Source organism: Rana temporaria, chromosome 11 (genome assembly GCF_905171775.1).
Source record: "Rana temporaria chromosome 11, aRanTem1.1, whole genome shotgun sequence".
In the NCBI taxonomy this organism is placed as follows: domain Eukaryota; kingdom Metazoa; phylum Chordata; class Amphibia; order Anura; family Ranidae; genus Rana; species Rana temporaria.
In genome coordinates this window covers 162,716,487-162,736,867 of record NC_053499.1, presented here as the reverse complement: position 1 = coordinate 162,736,867, position 20,381 = coordinate 162,716,487, and the positions used below count along the sequence as shown (strand labels likewise).

The 20,381-nt window shown below is 46.9% G+C and overlaps 2 protein-coding genes across 4 annotated transcripts in view; one reads left to right on the top strand and one right to left on the bottom strand.

Moving 5' to 3' along the window:
• LOC120916855 overlaps positions 1–916 on the top strand; it is a 167,856-nt gene extending 166,940 nt beyond the window's left edge. Inside the window, exon 17 of the mRNA XM_040327798.1 lies at positions 225–916. Within this exon, the coding sequence (XP_040183732.1) occupies positions 225–543 (319 nt within the window). The 3' untranslated portion in view covers positions 544–916. The remainder of the gene's footprint in view (positions 1–224) is intronic.
• Positions 917–17,339: 16,423 nt separating this feature from the next.
• Positions 17,340–20,381, bottom strand: part of CPNE7 (copine 7) — a 74,992-nt gene continuing 71,950 nt past the window's right edge. For all 3 annotated transcript variants that reach the window (XM_040329621.1, XM_040329622.1, XM_040329623.1), the window contains 3 exons: positions 19,990–20,123; positions 19,242–19,478; positions 17,340–18,248 (listed from right to left, as the gene is read on the bottom strand). In XM_040329621.1, the coding sequence (XP_040185555.1) occupies positions 18,111–18,248; positions 19,242–19,478; positions 19,990–20,123 (509 nt within the window). In that variant the 3' untranslated portion in view covers positions 17,340–18,110. The remainder of the gene's footprint in view (positions 18,249–19,241; positions 19,479–19,989; positions 20,124–20,381) is intronic.

The window sequence follows — 20,381 nt, the reverse complement described above, 5'->3', positions numbered from 1 at the left end:
AAGTTTCAGACTCCCCGCGGGGAGCAGGCGTTCCTATGCAGAGGGGAACATGATTGACGGCCGGCTATGGCGCGTCACGCTTCCCGAAATTAGCCGGAATAGGACTCGGCTCTTCACGGCGCTAAAATAAAAAACAAACCTTTCCAAGCCCTTTAACCCTCCAGTTCTTATCACCTTAACTGAGTATTAAAAGCCTTGTATATTCTTCTTCTCTCTGTATACAGAGACTGTATCCGGCTCCTGGGAGAAGACGGATTCTGGGAGGTGTACAACTACCTGAGACAAGTCTATAACCAGCAGGACCCGGAGACCTCCGACCTGGAAGAGAAGGACCCGGAGACCCCCGACCTGGAAGAGAAGGACCCGGAGACCCCCGACCTGGAAGAGAAGGACCCGGAGACCCCCGACCTGGAAGAGAAGACTCTCTGTGAACCTCAAGTGATGAAGCTTCATCCTCATCTTTGTTATAAGGTCCAGCAGCTCTTGTTCCTGGAAGAAAGAATGGAAGAAGAACCCCAAAATCCACACTTATCCTGGATATGACGGCGTAGATTTTTTGTGAAATAGGCTCATTTACGGTAGAGGATCCGGGGACTAAACCAGCTGAGTCAGGATTGCGTCAGGAGACCTCATACAATTGTATCTGATTGATAACAAACTACTTGAACCTCAGAGACCTCCCACCAACCAACCTAAACCTCAAATTAAATTGACAAGTAATTATGGAAACCTTTAGATGTTCAGAAGGAGATGTCCGGTGCCAGCCGACCTCACTGGTTGGTGTTCCTCCAGGAGCGGTGATCTTCGTATATCCGGGTGGAGAGAGAACGCCATAGGTTAAGGACAGTCGATGTTTTATAATAGTACAGACTTTGGCCCAGATTCACAAAGCACTTACGCCGACGTATAACACGTTACGCCGACGTAAGTGCAAATGTGCGCCGTCGTATCTGTGCGCAAGACCCACAAACAGAGATGCGCCTAAAAACAGGCTACACCCCGCCGACGTAACTTGCTTACACCGGCGTAGGGTGGGCGCACATTTAGGCTGGGCGCATGGCGGCGCTCCCATTGATTAGCTATTCAAACATGTAAATGAGGGAAATACGGCCATTCACGAACCTGCGTGAGCCCGACGCAGGCTACGAGAGGTGCGCGTAAGTTGTACGTCCGGCGTAAAGTTATTCCCCATAAAGGAGGTGCAACCCGGCAACAGACATGCTCAGGTCTGCACCAAGGAACACAAGCCGGCGCATTTTACGTTGGACGTGTGTCTGGCTGGGCGTAGGTTACGTTCACAGCATACGCAGTGATCCGGCGTAGCTTAGGCAGTTGTCCCGACGTGGTTGTGAGCATGCGCAGGGGGATGCGTCCGCGTCACGGCGCATGCGCAGTTCATTATAAGTACTTGTCTGGCGCTCGGCCCATCATTTGCATGGGGTCACGCCTCATTTGCATGGGGTCACGCCTCATTTGCATGGGTCACGCCCACTTCCACCTACGCCGGCCTGCGCCTTTGATACCCACGCCACGCTGGCGCATCGTTGGGAGCACTGGCTTTCTGAATTCCATGCTTCAGTGATGCATAATAACAAATCCAAGGTGAACACAGTAGAGCTTGATCCCAACCTGCAATCACTTGTTACCGACCTTTGGCTTGTTTACTGGCTACTCTTCAATGGATGAATTAGAGCAGAGACTGCGAGCTAGGACCTTCTCGTCTAACATCAGCTCCTGACCTCACAAATGTCAAACATTCCCATAGACACACTCCTAAAAACCCAAAATTTTGCCTGGAGTATAAAATTAACTTTGAATTTGTCATTTCAAAAGACAAAGATCTCGGTGTTCATGTCTCTAAAATGGCAAAATAAAGGTTATGCGTCACTCCGAGCGAAAACTTCTGATCCTCCAAAGTTTACATTCTCTATACAGTCACATTAATTAGAAGATACACAAATCTATTCCATTTCATTTCCACTCAACAACTTAAAGTGATTGGATGAGGATAAGAGGTCACGGGATGAACTTTAGGGACAACTTCCTATATACAGATACACTATATTACCAAAAGTATTGGGACGCCGGCCTTTACACACACATGACCTTTAATGACCCCCAGTCTTAGTCCGGAGGGTTCAATATTGAGTTGGCTCCGCCCTTTGCAGCTATAACACCTTCACCTCTTCTGGGAAGGCCGTCCACAAGGTTTAGGGGTGTGTCTATGGGAATGTTTGACCATTCTTCCAGAAGAGAATTTGTGAGGTCAGGCTGATGTTGGATGAGAAGGCCTGGCTCGTGGTCTCCACTCTAATTCACCCCAAAGGTGTTCTATCGGGGTTGAGGTCAGTCAAGTTCCTCCACCCCAAACTCACTTATCCACGTTTTTATGGAAGATCTGGTAAGTATATCTCCATAGACCCCCTCTCGCCCTGTCAGAAGACCCCCCTCTCGCCCTGTCAGGAGACCCCCCTCTCTCCCTATCAGTAGACCCCCCTCTCGCCCTGTCAGGAGACCCCCCTCGCCCTGTCAGTAGACCCCCCTCTCGCCCTGTCAGTAGACCCCCCTCTCTCCCTGTCAGTAGACCCCCCTCACCCTGTCAGGAGACCCCCCTCTCTCCCTATCAGTAGACCCCCCTCTCTCCCTGTCAGGAGACCCCCCTCTCTCCCTATCAGTAGACCCCCCTCGCCCTGTCAGTAGACCCCCCTCTCTCCCTATCAGTAGACCCCCCTCTCTCCCTGTCAGTAGACCCCCCTCTCTCCCTGTCAGGAGACCCCCCTCTCTCCCTATCAGTAGACCCCCCTCTCTCCCTGTCAGGAGACCCCCCTCTCTCCCTATCAGTAGACCCCCCTCTCGCCCTGTCAGTAGACCCCCCTCTCGCCCTGTCAGTAGACCCCCCTCTCGCCCTGTCAGTAGACCCCCCTCGCCCTGTCAGTAGACCCCCCTCGCCCTGTCAGTAGACCCCCCTCTCGCCCTGTCAGTAGACCCCCCTTCTTGACTTATCAGTAGACCCCCTCTCGCCCTGTCATAGACCCCCTCTGGCCCTGTCAGTAGACCCCCCTCACCCTGTCAGGAGACCCCCCTCTCGACCTGTCAGTAGACCCCCCTCTTGCCCTATCGGTAGACCCCCTCGCCATGTCAGTAGACCCCCCCTCGCCCTGTCAGTAGACCCCCCTCTTGCCCTGTCAGTAGACCCCCCTCTCGCCCTGTCAGTAGCCCCCCCCTCTCAACCTGTCAGTAGACCCCCCCTCTCGACTTATCAGTAGACCCCCCTCTCAACCTGTCAGTAGACCCCCCTCTCAACTTATCAGTAGACCCCCCTTGCCCTGTCAGTAGCCCCCCCTCTCGCCCTGTCAGTAGACCCCCCCTCACCCTGTCAGTAGACCCCCCCTCGCCCTCTCAGTAGACCCCCCTTGCCCTGTCAGTAAACCCCGCTCTCGCCCTGTCATTAGACCCCCCCGGAGTACTTGAACCATGCTAAGCCTTGCAGAGACAGTTGTTTTCTGACAGCGGGGAGCGTAGATGTGTGCGCCGCGTCTGAACACAGAACGCTGATCCATGAATTCTCCCACCACCGGCGAGGAGATTCCCCTCCGCATGTCTGGGAAGGGAGGAGGGGGGAGGGGGGATTGGAAGGCTTCATCACAGCCCATAATAACAGGATATCTCCGATGGCGAAAGCTGAGCCTCAGGAAATCGCTGACAAGAACTCGGCATGGAAAGCGAAGCCGCTGAAACCGCGCAACTCGTTCACCCTTCGCGGGCTCGTATCGCCGCGGGCAAAGACGTTCCGCCGTGACCACATGTTCCTGCCACCCTGCAGACCAGAGGCTGAGAGGAAGGCGCTGAATACTTCCAGATCGCTGACGGCGGCGGATCCGAAACGCGTTTCCCGCTGAAGACAGATGGCGGCACGTCAGAGCGCGACCGTGCTTGGTGCCAGATGTCAGGTCCAGACGTGGAAACTCCGAGACCTTATTAATGATCCGGCTAATCACATCTGCTGACCATCCATTAAAAGAGAACCTGTCCAGGGAGCAATACAAAGGCTTCCATTACCGGCGACCACCTATGGAAAATGCTGGCTGCCTGGCTATTCCTCCTTACAATATAAAACAAAGACCAGAGATTAAAATGTCGCTATGAAGTCAGAACTGGATTAAAGTTTTGCACTTTTTCATTTAAAGAGGAACTGCAGTCCGCTCACATAATTTGTAATAAAAACATCTTTGCCATTCTGAAGCTTCCCTCCGGCCACTTTGCATATTATTTTATATATACTGCGATTCTGTACTTGTTCCAAATATGCTGCAGAAATCTCCCTCCACTGAGTCTGGCTGCAGCCATTAAAACTGTGGGCAGCTGAAGCTGCTGCCTGTTCCCTTCCTGGATTTACACAGAGGCACACACCTCCAGCTCTGCAGCTCTCATTGGCCCTTGTATGACTCATTCCCCCTCCCTTCCTGGCAAACTCTCAGGAGAGTGAGAGAGAGAGAGAGATGTGCATGATGTCATAAGCCGAGGCTAATGACCAGGCAAGAAACAGGAAGTGGTCTGTATAAGGAAACAGGAAGTGGCTGTATAAAGAAACAGGAAGTGGGCTGTATAAGGAAACAGGAAGTGGCTGTATAAAGAAACAGGAAGTGGGCTGTATAAGGAAACAGGAAGTGGCTGTATAAACAAACAGGAAGAGGGCTGTATAAGGAAACAGGAAGTGGCTGTATAAACAAACAGGAAGAGGGCTGCATAAGGAAACAGGAAGTGGCTGTATAAACAAGCAGGAAGAGGGCTGCATAAGGAAACAGGAAGTGGCTGTATAAACAAGCAGGAAGAGGGCTGCATAAGGAAACAGGAAGTGGCTGTATAAAGAAACAGAAAGTGGCTGTATAAAGAAACAGGAAGTGGGCTGTATAAGGAAACAGGAAGTGGGCTGTATAAAGAAACATAAAGTGGCTGTATAAAGAAACAGGAAGTGGGCTGTATAAGGAAACAGGAAGTGGGCTGTATAAACAAACAGGAAGAGGGCTGCATAAGGAAACAGGAAGTGGCTGTATAAAGAAACAGAAAGTGGCTGTATAAAGAAACAGGAAGTGGGCTGTATAAGGAAACAGGAAGTGGGCTGTATAAAGAAACAGGAAGTGGGCTGTATAAGGAAACAGGAAGTGGCTGTATAAACAAGCAGGAAGAGGGCTGCATAAGGAAACAGGAAGTGGCTGTATAAAGAAACAGAAAGTGGCTGTATAAAGAAACAGGAAGTGGGCTGTATAAGGAAACAGGAAGTGGGCTGTATAAAGAAACATAAAGTGGCTGTATAAAGAAACAGGAAGTGGGCTGTATAAGGAAACAGGAAGTGGGCTGTATAAACAAACAGGAAGAGGGCTGCATAAGGAAACAGGAAGTGGCTGTATAAAGAAACAGAAAGTGGCTGTATAAAGAAACAGGAAGTGCGCTGTATAAGGAAACAGGAAGTGGGCTGTATAAAGAAACAGGAAGTGGGCTGTATAAGGAAACAGGAAGTGGCTGTATAAACAAGCAGGAAGAGGGCTGCATAAGGAAACAGGAAGTGGCTGTATAAAGAAACAGAAAGTGGCTGTATAAAGAAACAGGAAGTGGGCTGTATAAACAAACAGGAAGAGGGCTGCATAAGGAAACAGGAAGTGGCTGTATCAGGAAACAGGAAGTGGCTGTATAAAGAAACAGGAAGTGGGCTGTATAAAGAAACAGGAAATGGGCTGTATAAGGAATTTACTGGCAGAATAAAAATGTTTTACCAAGCAAAGTTAAAGCAACAACAACAAGGGGAGAAGATTTAATAGATGGAAAGATGAAAAAATTACTGAAGTTCTGCTTTAAGGGGAAGTCAGCAATGGCAGCTCTGTGTTTGCTCTGCAGAAGACCGGTATTTAGTGTCCATCCAGTCCTTAGATCACACAGCTCTGCCACACAGTACAGCCCTGTCTAGCAGAGCAGGAGACCTGACTTTTCTTTGTTGCAGTTAAGGAACACTTACAGGTCTTCACCCCCAGCCTGAGACTGGACAGCGAAAGGAGATGCAGCAAACCGCTATGCTAATCTCTCTATCATCTCTCTCTCTCCTTCTGTCAGCATGCTCCTTGAACTGATTGGCTCCCTGTGCGTCTTCTCTCTTCCCCAGTCCGAGCTCTGCTCTGCGGCCGCAATAAGAATATTTTCCTGAATTCATTTGTGCCTCTTATATCAGACTAAGGTTTGAACTTTAACCTCTTGCCAACCGGTACATACCGGACGGTACACCGCTGGACTTCAAGTAGTTTTCCCAGGGAGAAAAGCAGCTGCCGGCATCAACCCGGTACCATTTTTTAGAGCCGATGGTTGGCTCTTTTGTAATAGCAATCCTAGCAGCACACAAGCTGCTGGATGGCTTTTTACAAGCTGCAGGAGGGGATGGCCTCCTGCCGCCTTCCGCAGCTTCATCGTGCTCTACCATCCCCCCCAAGGCTACAAAGGAGCGGCTCAAGAAGAAGCACATTAAGGTCATGTAGGTAGATTCAGGTAGAGTTAGGCCGGCTTATCAGTAGATAAGCCGGCCTAACTCAGAATATACGCCGCCGTATGTTTAAGTGTATGCTCAAACAGAGATACGCTTTAACATATCTAAGATATGATGGCTTGCGCCGTCCTATCTTAGATTGCAATTTTTCTGATGGCCGCTAGGTGGCGCTTCCATTGCGGCCGGCGTAGATTATGTAAATGAGGGGATACGCCGATTCACGAACGTACGCCAGGCCGACGCAGTTAGAGCTAGGCTCTAGTGGAATAGTAATGTCAAGTATGGCCGCCGTTCCCGCCGCGAAATTCGAAATTTTTACATCGTTCGCGTAAGTCGTCCGCAAATCGGGATTTACCTAGTTTACGTCCACGTCGAAATCAATAGGTCCGTACGGCGTACTTAGCCGCAATGCACACTGGGAAATGTAGTCGCCCGGCGGATGCGCAGTGACAAAAAAAGGTAAAAAACTTGAGGTCAAGCCTCATTACCATTAAACACGCCCCCCCCCCAACCCATTTGAATTAGGCGCCCTTACGCCCGCCGCATTTACACTATGCCGCCCTAAGTAAGGAGGCAAGTACATTGTACATCATGTACTTGCCTCTCTTACTTAAGGCAGCGTAGTGTAAACACGCTAGGCTACGCCGCCGCAAATTAGCGCGCCCGTACCTGAATCTACCCAATGGAGTGAAAAATATATATATAATCAGCGCAATAAACAACGTGATTGTGAGAATAAAAAAAAATAATCAATATAATAGCCTACTAATAGGCTTTGATGTGATTGCTGCCCACACCACTTAGAGCGCATCCACTTGTGACTCTACAATCGGTAATAAACAAAATATAATATACAGTATATAGTGTAGCGCAACCAAAAACTCATAAATCCAATTATTGACAACATTCCACCGTAGTGCAACTTTACATTGTAGCAAAGTGTCATTTCTTCAGTGTTGTCACATGAAAAGATACAAGAAAAGATTTACACAAATGTGACTGAGGGGTGTACTTACTTTTGTGAGATACGGTAGTTGTAAGGCCAATGCCCCTTCGCAGAGCCAGCTTCATGACATCGATGTTCTATTTAGCTGTCTGTAAGGGTGGCATTCTCTCCACCACTGGTCTTGGATGTAAGTGGCATTGCCCCCCCAATGATTGACAGGGGTTCCTGAGACCCAATAATTATTGTAGGGGTCCCTCTGGAGTAAAGAGGTGGAGAAAGGCCGGCGTATTTCCTATGATCGCCAGCTCCATCTAGTGGTCATATTGCAATATATTCCTGATTGAGATATTTCAGGAAAATACCCCATTATGGCCGCTAGATTGCGCTAATGATCAGAGATAATATTCATATTAGACACATTACAGGGATTATTTGCGAATTCTGAGGCAAATAGACCCCTTTGAGTCATTGACTTGAAGCATACAGCTTGTTTCACACGGGTTCCAGATTGTATAAGAGCGTGGTGAACAGAAAGCTTTGTTGAAGTACCATTCAGCTCCAGTTTCTTAAAGTTGAACACAGTGGCGGTGCGTCCATAAAGGGCGCAGGAGACAACGGCGCAGGACACAATGAACAGTTCTTGGAGGTGGGTAGGGGGCCAAGACAAGGGACGGTGCTCGGAGGTGGGTAGGAGGCTGAGAGAAGGGATGGTTCTCGGAGTTGGATACTGGCGGAAACAAGGGACGGTTCTCAGAGGTGGATAGGGGGCGGAGACAGTGAACACTTCCCGGAGGTGGGTAGGGGGCAGAGACAAGGAATGGTCCTCGGAAGTGGGTAGGGGCGGAGACAAAGGATGGTCCTCAGAAGTGTGTAGGGGCGGAGACAAGGGATGGCCCTCAGAGGTGGGTAGGGGATGGAAACAATGAACAGTTCTTGGAGGTGGGTAGGGGCAGAGACAAGGGACGGTCCTCGGAGGTGGGTAGGGGCGGAGACAATGGATGGTCCTCAGAAGTGGGTAGGGGCAGAGACAAGGGACGCCCTCAGAGGTGGGTAGGGGCAGAGACAAGGGACGGTCCTCGGAGGTGGGTAGGGGCAGAGACAAGTGACAGTCCTCGGAGGTGGGTAGGAGCAGAGACAAGGGATGGTCCTCAGAGATGGGTAGGGGCGGAGACAAGGGACGGCCCTCAGAGGTGGGTAGGGGCGGAGACAAATGGGACGGTCCTCGGAGGTGGGTAGGAGCAGAGACAAGGGACGGTCCTCAGAGATGGGTAGGGGCAGAGACAAAGGACGGTCCTCGGAGGTGGGTAGGGGATCAGAGACAAGGGACGGTCCTTGGAGGTGGATAGGGGCGGAGACAAAGGACAGTCCTCAGAGGTGGGTAGGGGCGGAGACATGGGACGGTCCTCGGAGGTGGGTAGGAGCAGAGACAAGGGACGGTCCTTAGAGATGGGTAGGGGCAGAGACAAAGGACGGTCCTCGGAGGTGGGTAGGGGGTCAGAGACAAGGGACGGTCCTCGGAGGTGGATAGGGGCAGAGACAAAGGACAGTCCTCAGAGGTGGGTAGGGGCGGAGACATGGGACGGTCCTCGGAGGTGGGTAGGAGTAGAGACAAGGGACGGTCCTCAGAGATGGGTAGGGACAGAGACAAAGGACGGTCCTCGGAGGTGGGTAGGGGGTCAGAGACAAGAGACGGTCCTCGGAGGTGTATAGGGGCGGAGACAATGGACGGTCCTCGGAGGTGGGTAGTGGCGGAGACAAAGGACGGTCCTCGGAGGTGGGTAGGGGGTCAGAGACAAGGGACGGTCCTCGGAGGTGGATAGGGGTGGAGAGAATGGATGGTCCTCGGAGGTGGGTAGTGGCGGAGACAAAGGACGGTCCTCGGAGGTGGGTAGGGGGTTAGAGACAAGGGACGGTCCTCGGAGGTGGATAGGGGTGGAGACAATGGACGGTCCTCGGAGGTGGATAGGGGCGGAGACAATGGACGGTCCTCGGAGGTGGGTAGTGGGTGGAGACAAGGGGTGACTTGGAAGGGGTGAAAACCTGTACCTATTCTCTGAGAAAAGAAGTAATGTCAGACATTATAGTGAAGAAGAGTGACACAATAAAGGAGACAGACTTGTAGAGAGAGAACGGGTTACTTTATTAGGGACGTCTCTTCCCTGGACACAGATATGAGAAGCATGCAGACCTCACAGAAGCGCCAACATACACTACAGAGGTGCACATCTGAGCCGCTCTACTCGCTACAAAACAGGCAGGCTCAACTGGAAATCTGTTAACTGTACATGCACAGAAAATGGTAAAGTATATGAAGTTAGCAGAGAGGATTCTGGGTGGTGGCAGTGAGAAGACAGCACTGTACAGGCGGCTGACCCCCCCTCCCCCCCCCCCGAAGTTCCACGCCACGCAACCCTCTGTGCAATATATAGTCCGTTCCATAGAGACGCTCAGGTAGTTTTCTACCTTCAGTCATTGTGCTCTCTGTGGAAGCTTCGGGTTCAAGTATAAGCCCGCCTTTGCTGAAGGACCATCAACATCGCATGGAGCGTCTTCAGTGTGTATGTTCCATTATCCTTCTACAGGCTTTCAAAACATCCATTGTGCTCCCTGGGTGAATTTCGCTCTTTTTATATCTCTATTTCAGAACAGATTTTCACGTTGTGTGGTGGCCGGGAGAAGGTCGTACATCACATCAACTTTTTCGTTCTCAAGGACCATCGAGAAAACAAGTTTACATGCAGCTTATGTGTCCCCAGAAAGTGAGACTAAAGCTGCCATTAGAGGTCAGCTGGTGGTTGGAATATCAGACCATGGTACAGTCATGGCATAAACGGGCCGACTCGTTTTAGACTTGGAGACAAGATAGAAATCACTGGGAAAGCCAATATTCTTATTCTTCTCTGGAACGGGGGGGGGGGGGGGGGTTGAAAAGTAAGGAGTAGGGTTCAGTTATGCCACCGCTTCCTTATCCTTTCCTAAACGGGCAATGGACCTCTGATGTCCATGGGCAAAGTAACATAACACCCGATGTCCCTATGGGCAGCCAATTTTGACCAAATTTGTGAAAAATAGACCTGGGCAATGTGAAGGTACAACAGGAACAGTGTGCTCAAAAATGGGAAGCTACGTGTTCCCCAGGTCCTATCTTCTAGTTTACATATATTAAGGTTCTAAGAGTAAGTCAATCCTTCTAAGATGCAGCATTCCTTAAATGTAGGCTGAGAGCATCAATCATACCCAATATATTGTCTGATAGGACCAATCATACCCAATATATTGGCCAAAAAGTCCAACTATACATTGTATATTGTCTTGGAGAACCATTCATACCTAATATATTGGCTGAGAGGGCCAATCATACCTAATATCTTGACTGAGAAGACCAACTATACATTATATATTGGATGGGAGGACCAATCATACCTAATATATTGTCGGAAAGGACCAACCATGTATTGGATGGGAGAACCAATCATGCCTAATATATTGATTGAAACATCCAACGATACATTGTATATTGTCTTGGAGAACCAATGATAACTAATATATTGACTGAGAAGGCCAATCCTACCTGTATTAGCAGAGAGGACCAATCACCCTTATATATTTAGCATTGGAGGACCCCTCATACTTAATATATTGTCGGAAAGGACCAACCATACTTAATATATTGTCGGAAAGGACCAACCATATATTGGATAAGAGAACCAGTCATGTCTAATATATTGTCTGAAAGGACCAATCATGCCTAATATATAGGTTGAAACATCCAACGATACATTGTATATTGTCTTGGAGAACCAATCATAACTAATATAGTGACTGAGAAGACCAATCTTAACCTGTATTAGCAGAGAGGACCAATCACCACTTTTATATTTAGTATTGGAGGACCGATCATACCTAATATATTGACTGATAGGACCAACCATACTTAATATATTGGCTGAGAGGGACAATCATACCTATTATATTGGCTAAGAGAACCAACCCTACCTAATATCTTGACTGAGAAGACCAACTATACATTATATATTGGATGGGAGGACCAATCGTACCTAATATATTGTCACAGAGGACAATCGAACCTAATACATTGTCTCAGAGGACCAATCGTAACTAATACATTGACTAATAGGACCCATCGTATCTAATATATTGGCTGATAGGACAAATCATTTCTAATATATTGGATGGGAGAACCAATCATACCCAATATATCGGCCAATAAGTCCAACTATAGATTGAATACTGTCTTGGAGAACCAGTCATACCTAATATATTGTCTAATGCCTAGTACACACGGCCGGGATTCCCGACAGGAAACGGTCGGTCGGGAATCCCGAGAACCTGCTCTCGACTTTTCCCCCTGTACAGGCGATCGGTTTCCCGTCGGGAAAACTCAGATGAGAGCTTTTCCTCTGGAATCCCGACCGTCTTTATGCTCCATCTGTGTTTTTCCCCACAGGAAAACGGCTACACACGGCCAGGTTTTCTGATGGGAAAAAGGCCGGCAGGGAAAAAAGAGAGCTGGTTCTCTTTTTTCGGAAAAACTGCGAGGGAGCATACACAGGGCCGAGATTCTCAAAAGCCAAAAGCTCTCCTCACAGTTTTCCTGTCAGAAAACCCGGCCGTGTGTACGGGGCATTAGTGACACTTTGGTAAGCTTTGGATGGGTTTTAATCATGGGTTGGTCTACAAATCTTCAGGATTGACCTGTAGACATAAAATTCCATGCCCTGCCCACATAAAACAAGGGTCAGGGGAGGGTCAGTGTTCTTATTGAGCACAATGGACATTTTGAGCATCTGGTAAATTATTAAGGTCACCCACCGGTGGAGGATATCTGTTATTTGATCGTTGGGTTTTGGTGGAAAGCTTTAATTATCTCTCCGATGGGTTGGGTTGTATCATTACGTTCAATCACTGCTGTCTCCCTGAGCCCATGCATTGTGTCTGACCTCATAACCATCATATCATGGCAATTGTCAGCTTCAAGAGAACTTGTCAATATGGACTTGCCCTTGAAGGTGTGGTCTCCGGGACCGTCATCTAAAACCTACTAATGATTCACTGGCCTAGAACAAGCATTTAGGCCAGGGGTCCCAGCTTGATGCAAAGCAGAAGTTCACGGCTGGTAGGTTTTGATCGTGTGTGCGAAGGATCGAAACAGAAAACAGGTGAGAATGCAAATAAGGGGACAAGTTAATGTAAGTTTAAGTTGGTGTTAGGGTTACAAAGAGAGCTAGTGTAAGGATTAATGTTCAGGTTGTAGGGAGGGTTACAGATGTTGTAGGGATACAGAGAGTGTTAAGGTTATTTTTAGGGTTTCAGGGGAGGTTAGTGTCAAGGTTAGCATTAGGGTTAACATGAGGGTTGCAAAAAAGTTAGCATGAAGGTTACATGGACAGTTAGTGTGAGGATTACAGGGAGGGTCCGTATGAGAGTTTGTGTCAAGGCTATAAAGGTCAGTGGTAGGGCTGGTGTTAGGGTAAGAGAGAGTCAGTGGTAGTGTTGGTGCTAGGGTTACAGAGAATGTCAGCGATAGAGTTAGTGTTAGGGTTATGAAGAAGGTCAGTGGTAGTGTTGGTGCTAGGGTTATGAAGAAGGTCAGTGGTAGTGTTGGTGCTAGGGTTACAGAGAATGTCAGTGATAGAGTTAGTGTTAGGGTTATGAAGAAGGTCAGTGATAGAGTTCGTGTTAGGGTTATGAAGAAGGTCAGTGGTAGGGTTGGTGTTAGGGTTATGAAGAAGGTATTTATGTGGGTTTGTGTTAGGGTTACAGAAAAGGTCAGTGGCAGGGTCGGTGTTACAAAGAAGGTCAGTGATAAGTTTGGTGTTAGGGTATAAAGAAGGTCAGTGATAAGTTTGGTATTAGGGTATAAAGAAGGTCAGTGATAAGTTTGGTATTAGGGTATAAAGAAGGTCAGTGATAAGTTTGGTATTAGGGTATAAAGAAGGTCAGTGATAAGTTTGGTGTTAGGGTATAAAGAAGGTCAGTGGTAGTGCTGATGTTAGGGTAAAAAAAAGTCGGTGGTAGTGTTGGTGTTAGAGTTATAAAGAAGGTCAGTGGTAGGGTTGGTGTTAGGGTAAGAGAGAATCAGTAGTAGTGTTGGTGTAAGGGTTACAGAGAAGGTCAGCAATAGAGTTAGTGATAGGGTTATGAAGAAGGTCAGTGATAGGGTTGGTGTTAGGTTTATCAAGAAGATCAATGGTAGAATTGGTGTTAGGGTTACAGAGAAGGTTAGCGATAGAGTTAGTGTTAGGGTTATGAAGAAGGTCAGCGATAGAGTTGATGCTAGGGTTATGAAGGTCAGTGGTAGGGTTGGTGTTAGGGTTACAGAAAAGGCCAGTGGTAGGGTTGGTGTTAGTGTTACAAAGAAGGTCAGTGGTAGGGTTGGTGTTAGTGTTACAAAGAAGGTCAGTGGTAGGGTTGGTGTTAGGGTTATAAAGAAGGTCAGTGGTAGGGTTGGTGTTAGGGTTACAGAAAAGGCCAGTGGTAGGGTTGGTGTTAGTGTTACAAAGAAGGTCAGTGGTAAGGGTTACAAAGAAGGTCTGTATGTGGGTTAGTGTTAGGGTTACAGAAAAGGCCAGTGGTAGGGTTGGTGTTAGGGTTATAAAGAAGGTCAGTGTGAATGTCAGTATAGGGGAACCCCACCTGTGCCAGCAGCAGAAACCTAACATAATGAGCTTTACAAGCTGCATAGTTGTCCCAGGTCAGTAACTCACTACATAGGAGATCTAGGCTGAAGATGACAGCCCTGGAACCTGCACCTTTGAAAACAAGTCAGCAATGATAACTTAGAAGATTTCAGTGACATCACTTAGAACATGAAATAAGTCAGCAATGTCCAGAAGGTTGCAGATGGTCTCCTTTCCATCTCTAGTCTGTCATGGTGGCAAGCCAGAGAAGAAAGGCCAAACTAATAATGGGAAAAAGAGGTAACTGCAACCTGATAGGAGGGACTTATCAGACGGACCAGGAACCAAACCTGAGACATGACATTTTATAACTCCACCCCCGAGGAGCACACAAGGCCCCAAATTGTAGGTGCTTCTCATAAGGAACATTACACGAAGCATGCATTGTATAGAGGTATCAATAAAACAAACATAACTCTCCATAGTAAACTCTGACAGAACGGCGAAACGTTTTTCTCCAAACACCATGGACTGTCATAAGCAGATCAGGTAAAATAATGTAACAATTATATCATTTATATACATCTGATAATATTTTTAATAATATAATATTTCTTTGTTTTCGTAATAGATATTAGATGTAAATAAAATTTTATATCTCTTTATGTTCCTCTCGTACTCAGAAATATACATCGGCTTTCTTTTCACTAAAGATATGGGAGAGACTATCAGTGCATCCCGACGTTTGACCCACGAGGTTCCGTAAAGAGGTCGTATTCTGGAAGAATTCATCAGAAAACTTTCATTTTCAGGAACGCTTGTTCGATTTTTGAACCTTTAATGTGGTCAAATCAATGTGGCGAGACCATTGAAAGGTGCAGAATGGAAACTTTTTTTTTTTTCGAGTGGAGTTTTTATTTATTTTTTGAATGGAGAATAGACTCCAGAGAGAGAGAGAGCAAGAGAGAGATAGCGAGAAAGAGACAGAGAGAGAGAGAGAGAGATAGAGGGATAGAGAGAGAGAGACAAAGAGAGAGAGAGAGAGAGAGAGAGAGAGGGAGAGAGCAAGAGAGAGATAGAGAGAAAGAGACAGAGAGAGATATAGGGATAGAGAGAGAGAGACAAAGAGGGAGAGGGAGAGAGAGACAAAGAGGGAGAGGGAGAGAGAGAGGGAGACACAGAGAGAGAGAGAGAGAGATAGAGGGATAGAGAGAGAGACAAAGAGAGAGACAGAGAGAGAAAGAGACAGAGGGAGAGAGATAGAGAGACAAAGAGAGAGAGAGAGAGGGAGAGAGAAAGAGACAGAGAGGTCCATGGTAACTCTGGAGGAGCTGCAGAGATCCACAGCTCAGGGGGGAGAATCTGTCCACAGGACAACTATTAGTGGTCTCTCCACAAATCAAGCTTATGCGTTTTAAGGGCAATGAGAGCCCTCGGGTGGTGCGCCCTCTACATTTGTTTTTGCTGTAGTTAGTGGTCCATGGATTCTGACAACTCAAAGTCAGAGGTCCCACAATGCTTTGCATGGGCCCTAACAATCCAGAGAGGGTCAAACATTACATTGCGGGAAGTGGTGGAGAATGCGGGCTTAAAGCCAGATATGCAAACGGTGCACATTAGTCTAAGATTTTAGACTTCTGGGACATGCAGAAGACAAGACAAGATACTTTCACGTAGTCAACTTAATATCTTCATAGTAATGACAGGTTCACTTTAAAGGCTAAGCCCTCCCACAGTTAGTTGTACAGTAAAGGAGGCACAATGCTGGTTGGAAGTACTCATAGACCTCCTATATTGTTCTTGGTCTTTAGTGGAGAAGGTTTCCCTACTGGAGTTTCTAACATTGTTCCTCTCAGCTTTAAGACAAGTGAGGTAGTCAGGCCCCTCCCTCACTGAAATTCCCATAGCAGTGTATTTAACATCCCGAGGGGGAGCCTGACTTTTATCGTTCCCTATGCAGCATAACCCTTTGTAAGCAATGCACTTAGATCTTTTGAGGCAACTATACAAGGAATGGGTCACACAGGGCTTTTTGGGGAATTGTCGTCCTTTTTAGAGTGGATGGGGGAAGGGAATGATTTATCTCATTCGGCCTGCTGGATGAAACAAGAGAAATCTAGGTGTGTATGGCCAGATTTCCTCTCTCTGTCTAAGCTGAGAAAGGATGGAAAGGATTAAATGCTTCTGGGGCTGCTGGTTTTAGGACATGAGGGTCAACACGTCATCACTGTGGTTAATTATTGCGGTGAAATGTTGCTTAAAGGGAATGTAAAGGTTTGTTTTTTTATAAAAAACAAACCTTTACAACCCCTTTCAAGTTGACTAAAACTAGAAGTACAAGTTTCCTTTAAATAATAGTGTTGGATGTGTTTTGCCTTTTGATGTAGCGTTGTATGTAAGGCGCTATCAATATATCTCACACCTAACATACATAACATAGGTACGTATATCATGTTGTATGAACGCTTCCATCTATTATCTTCAGTCTCTTAGTGAAGACTTTGTATCTTCATGTCACAATTGTCAGATCACAATCTGATTTTAGAGGATGTTGATTAACTTCTGAACATGACTCATCCTCATCGGCGTCATTCATCATTCAGTCACATGAAGAGTCCAAGGTGAGTGAGATGGAGAAGAGATGTGAAGCTTATCTGCTCAGAGACAGACATCGTATTCCGTTGCATTTGCATCCTCTGCAGATGGCTTCAAGCGACCCCCAGAAGCCTTTTTCATGCACCACATCCACCCCCCCAACCACCCCCCATTCCTTAACACCCCACCCCCAGATCCTTTTTGACTTGCCATTAGATGTGTTAATTTTCAGAAATATCAAAAGTAAAATCACACGGACTTGTGTTTTCATGCAAGCTACCGAGACCCATGAGATCCCTTTGTAGATACTTTTAATGAGCCAACATGTGCTTGATAATTCCGATTTCTACGGGCCCTTCAGTATCTGGCTGCATGGATAAGGAGGGGGGGGGGGCTGAAACAAGCATTAATGAAGCGTTAGGTTGAGCTTATGAAAGGCTTCCATTTCAAAAGGAACGTACTCTGGTAATTCAGATCTTTTTTTTGTAGAGATAAAACAGAAAGCTGGAGATTTGCCGGGTGAAGGAGATTTCATAGCTGCTTCTGTCCACCAAAGCACACAACATAGAAGGATGCTGGAGATGGGTTGATGCTTGACCCCTTATCCAGTGATGCCACCAAGTATTAGGGTTAGGCCAATCTGCTTGACCCCTTATCCAGTGATGCCACCAAGTATTAGGGTTAGGACAATCTGCTTGACCTCTTATCCAGTGATGCCACCAAGTATTGGGGTTAGGAAAATCTGCTTGACCTCTTATCCAGTGATGCCACCAAGTTTGGGGTTAGGCTTGACCTCTTATCCAGTGATGCCACCAAGTTTTGGGGTTAGGCTTGACCTCTTATCTAGTGATGCCACCAAGTTTTGGGGTTAGGCTTGACCTCTTATCCAGTGATTCCACCAAGTATTAATGTTAGGAGAATCGTTGATGCAGGTAGTCAGCACTCTCAGATTGTCCCCATGCCGGCACTTACGGAAACTGCACATTGGAATTTCCAGTTCCATATAAAACATTTAGATGAGCTGTGATTTCATTCAGGGACTCATTGGCATGAGATGTCAAAAATCGAGCAACAGGACCGTGAAAAACTCAGCAGAACCTTTAGAATGAAGATTATCTAAACAACGTAGAATGTGTGTAATGGTGGACGCCATTTTGTTCTCTGTAGGCTGCATGAATCATTGGTGTAAACAAGCCAATCAGTGTCACAGCAGCCAGTTAATGCTCATTGGCCCATGCTGAAATGATTCGTGGTGAATGGTGATTGCAGTTGTCTGATTGGCTGATAAAACTGTGTACATGAGATGGTATTGATGGGCGATAGTCGGAATGTTGTGGTCTGTAGGCCTTCTGCTCTATCCAAGGACGACGGGTAGGGAATGTAGAACTTGTAGAGGAGCTCACTGAGGAGAGTTGAGAGCAGAGTCCGGGGATTCTACTTTTGGACAACGCGGGGGAAAGACTTTGTAGCTGTAATATTCTACCACTTGTTTGGGCACTTCAGCCAAAACGCATTTGGCCAGGGCAGCCGGAGACGCCTGAAACACACAACCAAGAAAAAAGTATGGTAAAAGAAACAAATGTCCAACAAAGATTCATTTGCCTTCCATGCTTTACCACAAGGGGCCTTATTCATCAAAGTGTATGAAAGAAGAACAACTATTTTTTCAAGTTAGAAACCGAATGGTGGGATCAAATTAAATTTGGTTTTCATGAGCAATACATACAGTTCACTAAAGTTCAATGCAGAAAAATGTTAAATTTGCAGTGTATTAGTATGAATTATCATAATTTTAGTGATTTTTTATAACATAAATATAAGAAGAAGCTATCCTGCCCCTTTTCGTATGTTAATGAACTTGTTGGGCTGGTTCATCGGCTCATGTTACCAGGGCAGAAGACAGGAGGTAGGGGGAGGAGGATGGGAACAAAGGACTGGAACACAGCCAGCACACAGACAGGGACACAAGGAGATAGTTTTGCAGGACCCCAAGAAGCATAGGGCTGTCTGGAGAGATCCTGGATATCTTGCCCCTGGCAGTCACATGCTACCTAGCTACAGGAACCCTTGCTTCTGTGGGGGAACTTGGTAGGAGGGAGGGGCAGGGGCTCCGACGGGGGACTTGAGAAGAGGAGGATCGGGGATGCGCTGTGCAAAACCACTAAAGAGCAGGAAAGTATAACATGTTTGCTATTTAAAAAGAAGAAGAAAAAAAAGTGTCAGTCCCTATACAGCAGAGGTCAAAGAGTGCGTGAAGCAGCACAAGGAGCCCACCCATTCAGTCAATCCGAGAAAAATCAGGTCAGGTATTAGGCAGGTATTAGCTTGCCAAAGACACAAATGATAGAGCAGACGACATGGAAAATCGCCTGAGACGAAACAACATCCGTATAGTTGGATTGCCCGAGAAAACATAAGGGCAAGAAAATAAAGGGGTGCCATTTTGGGAGTTTTTATTACATGTAATCATCATGCACACATGTTGACATTCCTTACTAAAGATTAAAAGATGAGAAAGATCATAACTTACATTTTTGAACTCCCGGAATGGAACAAACTGCACAATATCTCGGAGGACGGGCTCCCCTTTGGGCGCTCGCAAGATGCCGTCATCTCCATCCAGAATCTGCATGTCGGTAAAATCTGCGTTTCCTACGCCCACAATGATAATGGACATGGGCAGGTAGGACGCCCGCACAATGGCCTCCCGTGTGTCCGCCATGTCTGTCACCACTCCATCCGTGAGAATGAGAAGGATGTAATATTTCTGCAATAAGACACAGGGGGTCAGTGCCATGGCATGGTATGGTTAGACCTTTGGTGGTCACTGAGGACCTTGTGTGCTATAGCTGGAGGAGGGAAGAAACGAAGGCGTTGCATGTGGCAACCAATCAGATCCAAGCTGTCATTTTACTGTCTGGGTTGGCAAACAAAAGGAAGCCGATTGCCTGCTCTCGGCATCGTGTTACCCTTTTCCTTCACATGGTGCAACGTCACCTATTGTCAGATGACCAATACTGGCACAGCTAAGACTAATGCTTATACTACAGCTGATGCTCATTCTTGTACAGCTAATGCTCAAAGGTATGTGACACCTACCTGGACAAGGTTTCCCACATGATACGCCTTCCAAACCATTTAAAAAAAATTATATATTTTTGTATATATTATATAAGTCACTTCCTGATTAAACATTTTTGTATATTTTTCTTATTTATTTATAGCACCGAATGCAGAATTTGAGGTTTAATGTAACCACATGGCACTGTTGTACCCACCGAAGCCTCTTTGGTCCTTTCCTCCTCGGCCGCCAACCGTGCTACCCGGGATATGATGGGTGCCACATTGGTGGGTCCATACAGCTGGATTTTAGGGAGGCAGTTCTGGTAGGATTCTACTATTCCCTGAATCTCTGCAGACAAAGGGAAAGGAGCAAGACTTTAGTTCTGCTAACCTGATCCATATCACCCAACAAAAAGACAGGAGTAGTACTAGAATTGTAGAACCCCGAAGCACAGGAAGTATTCTAAATTAATATTGTGTGTGAGATGAGCTAGTAACATTGAGGCGCTATACCCCAAAAAAATAATAATGGGGCTCCGTCCATCCCATGGGTGATACTGAGGGAGAAACGGAAACCCCTAGAAAAAGCCTTTAGATGTGTCAACAA